This window comes from Nycticebus coucang, chromosome 14, assembly GCF_027406575.1.
Source record: "Nycticebus coucang isolate mNycCou1 chromosome 14, mNycCou1.pri, whole genome shotgun sequence".
Taxonomy (NCBI): domain Eukaryota; kingdom Metazoa; phylum Chordata; class Mammalia; order Primates; family Lorisidae; genus Nycticebus; species Nycticebus coucang.
The window spans coordinates 99,637,537-99,645,131 of NC_069793.1; the positions used below are offsets into that span (position 1 = coordinate 99,637,537).

The window sequence follows — 7,595 nt, forward strand, 5'->3', positions numbered from 1 at the left end:
TCCTCTCCCTTTTTTCTTTTCTTTCTTTTTTTTTTTTTTTTTGATTTTTGGTTGTTTGATGTGCAATATGTTTTTTTGTATGCAGGTAGTAAATAAACTTTGATCTTCCAAAAAAAAAATATATATATATATATCCAAATAGAAAATAGGCCAAAGTTATCAATGGTGTTTTTTAAAGTCATTTTAAAATTTTTATAGATATAAACTAGTTATACATGTTTATGGGATACATATGATGTTTTGATATGAGAAAACAATGTGTAATGACCAAATCTGAGTAACTCGGATGTTCAACGCCTCAAACATTTATCATTTCTTTGGGTTGGGAATATTCAAAATCCACTCCTATCATTATTTTGAAATACGTAATAAATCATTAGTGATAGTTACCCAATTGTGCTTATCTCTTATATCTAACTGTATTTTTGTATGTATTAAACAACCACTCTTTATCTCCACCATCACTACTTCTTCCAACCTGGTAGCCATCATTCTACTTTACCTCCAAGAGATCAATTTTGTTTTAGCTCTCACAGACGAATGAGAATATGCAATATTTATCTGTCTTTCCTGGATTATTTCACTTAACATAATGTCCTACAATTCCACTCATGTTGCAAATGACAAGAAGGTATATAGATGGTGAATAAGCAGAAGAAAAGACGGTTAATATCAGCACTGGGGGGATGCAAATTAAAACACAGTGAGGCCAGGCACGGCAGCTCATGCTGTAATCCCTGCACTTTGGGAGGCCAAAGCAGGGGGATGGCTTGAGCCCAAGAGCTCAAGTTTGCAGCAAGCTGTGATTATGCCACTGCACTTTAGCGAGACCTTGCCTCTTAAATAAATAAATAAATCCACAAAGAGATATCACTATATCTATTGGAATGGGTAAAATTAAACATAGTGATAATGTCAAAACAGGTGAGGAGAAACCCTCACACATGACAGGTAGGAATGCTAAATGGTATAACCACTTCTGAATTTTCTTTCTTTTTTTTTTTTTGTAGAGATGGAGTCTAACTTTATGGCCCTCGGTAGAGTGCCATGGCATGACACAGCTCACAGCAACCTCCAACTCCTGGGCTTAAGCGATTCTCTTGCCTCAGCCTCCCAAGTAGCTGGGACTACAGGCGCCCACCACAATGCCGAGCTATTTTTTGGTTGCAGTTCAGTCGGGGCCGGGTTTGAACCCGCCACCCTCGGTATATGGGGCCGGCGCCCTACCAACTGAGCCACAGGCACCGCCCACCACTTCTGAATTTTCTTTGATGTTTTCTTTTTTTTTTTTTTTTGGCCGGGGCTGGGTTTGAACCCACCACCTCCGGCATATGGGACTGGCACCCTACTCCTTGAGCCACAGGCGCCACCCCTTTGATGTTTTCCTAAACAGTTAAACGTATGCTTATCATACAACCCAGCAATTTCCAGAGAAATAAAAACATTTATCCATACAAAGACTTGTATGGACTCATAGCAGCTTTATTCACAATAGTAAAAACCAGGCAACAATTCAAATGTGCCTCAACTATGTATTGTAGTATATCTATACAATGGAATCATACTCAAAATAAAAATTAATTAATGGGGCACATTTTCTCAGGACCTCTTAAGGCCATGTCTTCTGGACCACGTGTTACACAAACTCAGCTCAGAATAAGCCTCTTAAAGTTATTATTATTTTTTATTGCAATATTTTGGGGTTTTTTTGAGGATGTTACATGTTTTACTTAAATAATTTGCTTTTATACATTTTAAGACAAAGTTACAAGTGTGCCCTTTCCCCAGAAAGTGTGCACTATACCAGTTAGGTGTGAATTTACACACCCCCTTCCTCCAGCTACTTGGTTTCCGTTGAGTTTTATTTCTGTATGCGCACACAGTATTTATCAACTAGTTCCAATTTAGTATTGAGTGCATGTGGTGTTTTTTCATTCTTGCGATATTTCACTTAGAAGAATGGTCTCTAGTTCCTTACAGGTAACAACAAAAGACATATTAGATCACTGTTTTTTTTTTTTTGTTTTTTTTTTTTTGAGACAGAGCCTCAAGCTGTCACCCTGGGGAGAGTGTTGTAGCATCACAGCTCACAGCAACCTCAAACTCCTGGGCTCAAGTGATTCTCCTGACTCTGCCTCCCAAATAGCTGGGACTACAGGCGCCTGCCACAACACTGGCTATTTTTTGGTTGCAGCCATCATTGTGGTTTGGCGGGCCCGAGCTGGATTCAAACCCACCAGCTCAGGTATATGTGGCTGGCGCCTTAGCTGCTTGAGCCACAAGTGTCAAGCCTAGATCACCATTTTTTTTATGGCTGAGTAGTATCCTATAGTATACATATACCCCATTTTATTTATCCACTCATGTTTTGTAAACCTCTTTAAATAATTTTTAAAAAGTAATGAATTGACACATGCAGAGAATTGTATGAATCTCAAAATCATAAAGTCAGATACAAAGAGTGCATATTATTCCATTTATATAAAATTGCATTTTATATAATTTCATTTGCAAAAAATGCAAATGAATCTCAAGTGACATAAAAATAATCTGTGATTGCCTAGGGCCAGGAGAGAAATAAGGAATAAACCACAAAGAGCATGATAGAGGCTCGACACCCATAGTTCAGTAGTTAGGGTATCTGCCACATGCACTGGGGCTGGTGGGTTTGAACCTGGCTCAGGCAAGCTAAAACAAAAGATAGCCAGGCATTGTGGCAGGCTCCTGTAGTCCCAAACTGCTTGGGAGGCTGAGGCAAGAGAACTGCTTGAGCCCAAGAGTTTGAAGTTGCTGTGAACTATGACACCACAGCACTTGTACCAAGGGTGACATAGTGAGACTCTGTCTCGAAAATAAAGAAAATTATGGAATTTTTTTGTATCATGATTGAGGAGGAGATTTATTTGGTATAGTATACACCTTCATTAGTTTTCAAAAATCATTTAAAGGGGTTTATAATATGTAAATGGATTAATAAAATGGGATACATGTATACCACAGAGCACTACACAGCCAGAAAAAAAAAATGGTGATCTAGTGTACCTTTTGAAACAACCTATAAGGGACTGGAGACTATTCTTCAAAGTGAAATATCACAAGAATGAAAAAATATCACATGTACTGGAGACCATTCTTCAAAGTGAAATATCACAAGAATGAAAAAATATCACATGTAGGGGCGGTGCCTGTGGCTCAGTCGGTAGGGCGCCGGCCCCCTTTACCGAGGGTGGTGGGTTCAAACCCGGCCCCGGCCAAACTGCAACCAAAAAATAGCCGGGCGTTGTGGCGGGTGCCTGTAGTCCCGGCTACTTGGGAGGCTGAGGCAAGAGAATCGCTTAAGCCCAGGAGCTGGAGGTTGCTGTGAGCTTTGTGAAGCCACGGCACTCTACCGAAGGCCATGTAGTGAAACTCTGTCTCTACAAAAAAAAAAAAAAAAGAAAAGAAAAAATATCACATGTACTCAATACTCTCAATTGTAGGCTCTATAGGGATGCAACTTACTTTATGTAAATAATGTTTCCACAAAGCTGATTTTTTTAGCTACCTTTTGAAAGAGTCTAAACACAGAAATAAATGCCATGGTCATTGACCTTAAGAAGATCAGTCATTCCCCTGAATTCACTCTTTTTTCATGCTTAGAAGCTGAAGGATCTGTAAAACTGATCCTTTTGCTTTCATTTTGTCCTATTTGTAAACAATAGATTTACATTTGCAATATGGAATAAAAGTTTAACTTTGGGCAGACAGAAACTGTAACTTCAATCTCTTTTCCCCTAAAACCATTGAGTTACCAAGCATCTAACTCTTCCTGAGATAATATGATGTCTATATAAAACTGCTGATTAAACCCAGGGATGAGGAACAAAGAATAACATTCAGTTGCAGCCCCAGAGTTATGTGAAATTGAAACATCTCTCAATAAGCCAACAAGATACTTTTCTGGTAGGTGAAGTTAAGAAAGACAGACCTCCTTCTGTAATATTGGAATAGACATTTTAAACCATCACCAATTAATAATATATACTTTCACATAAAGAAAAAGCAGTTATAATACACTTTTCACTCTGCAATCTTTTAAACACTATTTTTAAAGATCAAATAGACAAAATCAACTTACCGAAGAAATGATTTAATGTTTTCAGCTTTCATTTCAGATACCAATTTCCACCGTATGCTTTGATGATAGCGCGCTGACGTGGCTGTTTCTCTGAGAGGCTTACTAAACCAGCCTGACGGAAAAAATATACATATATAGACACATAATCACTTTTGACTTTTTATAAAACTATAGCTCCCCACCCCTAAAAGCCATTACCCAACAAGTAGATCACGTGAGTTTAATAAAAAAATATGTTCATATTAAATGCAGAAAACATTAAAATTCTGATATGTAATGTGACTTTGAGCTGGCTAAAACAGTTTTATTTGAGGATGTTCTTTTTTTTTTTTTGTAGAGACAGAGTCTCACTTTATGGCCCTCGGTAGAGTGCCGTGGCCTCACACAGCTCACAGCAACCTCCAACTCCTGGGCTTAAGCGATTCTCCTGCCTCAGCCTCCCGAGTAGCTGGGACTACAGGCGCCCGCCACAACGCCCGGCTACTTTTTGGTTGCAGTTTGGCCGGGGCTGGGTTTGAAATGGGGCCAGCGCCTTACCGACTGAGCCACAGGCGCCGCCCTGAGGATGTTCTTTCATTTTCTCCTATGTTATTCATCCAGGCCTGGCTTTTCCCCCACTCCCCGGGCACCAGGTTCTCAGCACAGTGCCTGCCACACAGGGAGCTTTCCACAGTGTTTATCTAAATGAAGAGCAGTTCTTTGCAGGGCTGCCCATATTCGTGGAAAGTGCTGACTCAATATTGCTCGAAATAAAACCATTTTTAAATCCCTTAAGATAGTGACAGCTGGGGCGGCACCTGTGGCTCCGTGAGTAGGGCGCCGTCCCCATATACAGAGGGTGGTGGGTTCAAACTTGGCTCACAGGAGTAGGGTGCCGGCCCCATATACCAGAGGTGGTGGGTTCAAACCCAGCCCTAGCCAAAAACTGCAAAAAAAAAATATATATATATATATTGACAGCTGTTGTTTTTTCTCTTTTTTTGTGGTTTTTGGCCGGGGCTAAGGTTTGAACCCACCACCTCTGGCATATGGGACCTGTGCCCTACTCCTTGAGCCACAGGCGCCGCCCGACAGCTATTGTTTTTTCAACAGCCTGTACCACTAGCCTGAATTTATCGAGCATTTAATCAATATGAATTACAGTCATATTTTGCCTGTTAGGAAGGCCAAAACACATTCCATTTGCTTGGTAGTTCAGCTGGAAGTTTGCAAAGCTCCTTGAATGTAGCTCAGCTGGTCCAGGCCAGGGCCAGAAAACTCCCAGCTTTCTCCCTTTACCTCGGAACACAAGCAGGAACCCCAGGAACTGGGTGTAAGTTTCTTACACTTACCCACCATAAATCCCACCAGGAAAGACGCCAGCGCTGCAGCCAAGCACATCCAAAGGTACAGACGGCCCCGGGACTTCGCCATGGCTTCTTCAGGACTGAGCTTGGGACGCCTGCCGCCCTCGCGAGCCTCGGGGCTGCGGACAGACAGAGAGCGGCCGGGAACGCCGTGAGCGCCCCAGGGTCACCGGTCGCCAAGGCCGCTCCGCCCTCCCCGTCGGTCCCAGACTAATGGAACGGGCGCACCCTAAGGCCGCGCTGGTGCTGGGCTGCTGCGGTCCCGGCCCCAGGGTGGAGAGGAGGCCTGCAGCGCGGGGGACAGTGTCCAGCCCCGGGCAGCTTTCACTTTCTGGATGCTGCGTAACGGCGCAGAGGAGGCGGCCAGCGCTGCGCAAAACGCCGCAGGTGTTTCCGAAAGACACTACTGCCTCTTTGCCACTCTCATCCCGAGAATTGCTGAATTTCAGCGCATTTAAGGCTTTTTTTTTTTTTTTTTTTTTTTTTCTGTGCTGTTGGTTACTCTGCTTCCAGAGTTTCTGCTCCAATTTCTTACAGAAGAAATTGGAAGAGTTTCTGGTCCTGGCTGCTCCTCCATTAAAGCGTTAGTGCCTCAACCAGCGTCCACATCAAAGCTGATGGGATCGAATTTTTGTTCCTCCTTACCTAAACAAGTCTTCAGATTGCTGGAATTCTGTTTCCTCTGCTTTTGCCCGGGGTTTTTACCTACCTCGTTGGAATGTTGTAGGTTCAAATTAATAAAATTAACCACTGAAAGTGCCGCTGCACTGCCAGTGCTATACAGACAGGCGGTTCTAGTATTGGGGCTCAGAAAACAATTACCTTTAAATATGGCCCTTGGACACGCGGGGCTGCAGAAGCAGCCTGGTATCTCGGACCTCGATGCCCCACCCCCATATCCTTTGTCTCTCTCAGAGCACAGGATAAAGTTCTCTGAAGTTTCCTTATCACCTTAAAGTCCAAACCTGCCCCAGGAGAAAAACAATTACCTGTGATCCCTTTCCTGAGTTTTCATTAACTGAGCTCCTGTCCCAGGAAGAAAGACTCAAGTCTATCAAAGCGATTGGGAAGAACTATTGTCTGCTCAGAGGGCCCAGAAGACATTATCTCAGGCCATTGTAGGTTCTTCAAGTTCATTGAATTCTCCTAAAAATCATTTACTACCTTACAAAATCATCCACACTTCTCCATCTTGATACAGGATTCCCCCACTTCTGACTGAACAGGGATTTCCCCATTCTTTAGGCTCAGAAATCAGACCCCCTTTCCAGGCACAAACAGGCTGCCCATTCCAGGCTACACCCTCTGGCCTCCAGCAAGGTCATTAACAAAGCAGCCTGGAATGTTTTGGATAGTTCAACCTTGAGTAGGGGGCACACACCCTAATCCAGTCCCTGAGATAACCTTGCCCTAGCAGAGCAGGGACTGCAATCATTCGTTAATACACTTATTAAGTTTGAAAATGTGTTTTTCCACCTACTAGGTCCTGGCCAAAAATATATGAGATCTAACGATTTTTTTTTTTTTTTTTTTTTTTTTTTTTCAGTTTTTGGCCCTGGCTGGGTTTGAACCCACCACGTCTGGCATATGGCGCCGGTGCCCTACTCCTTTGAGCTGCAGGTGCCGCCACCAAAAATGTAATATGTGCCTCTAGACCAGTGGTTCTCAACCTTCCTAATGCCGTGACCCTTTAATACAGTTCCTTTTGTGGTTGGGGTCACTACAACATGAGGAACTGTATTAAAGGGTCGCGGCATTAGGAAGGTTGAGAACCACTGCTCTAGACAAAAGTTCCAGGTGAAAGACTTCCCACTTAGGTCTGCCCTTGCGCCAGAATCTCTGGTGCTTTTTACTCCTGTATTCTTTTCTGTCTGATAAAAATCCTGTCTTACCACTGATCTGTGGTCCGTGGGTTCATTCTTCGAATCCCCAAGACCTTGAAAATTTCAGTAACAATCCCCCTTTCTTAAAGAAGAAGGCTAGCCATCTGTACCTTATTGGGTTACTGGAAAATCATTGCCTACCATTTCTCTGTGTTATACATGTTAAAATAAATTTGTATTCTTTTCTGCCTGTTAATCTGCTTTTTTGAGCTGATTTTTTTTAGCAAAACTGCAGAAGACCGGAAAGTT

General features: G+C 42.6%; 1 protein-coding gene across 2 annotated transcripts in view; it reads right to left on the minus strand.

The window, feature by feature from the left end:
- NAALAD2 (N-acetylated alpha-linked acidic dipeptidase 2) overlaps nt 1-6,154 on the minus strand; it is a 68,004-nt gene extending 61,850 nt beyond the window's left edge. The window contains exons 1-3 of one of the 2 annotated variants that reach the window (XM_053562175.1): nt 6,109-6,154; nt 5,449-5,582; nt 4,118-4,229 (exon numbers count right to left, since the gene is read on the minus strand). In XM_053562175.1, coding sequence (XP_053418150.1) covers nt 4,118-4,229; nt 5,449-5,530 — 194 coding nt within the window. In that variant the 5' untranslated portion in view covers nt 5,531-5,582; nt 6,109-6,154. Of the gene's footprint in view, nt 1-4,117; nt 4,230-5,448; nt 5,760-6,108 lie in introns of those variants that run through there. The other variant, XM_053562177.1, reaches the window with a different exon arrangement.
- Nucleotides 6,155-7,595: the final 1,441 nt, after the last annotated feature.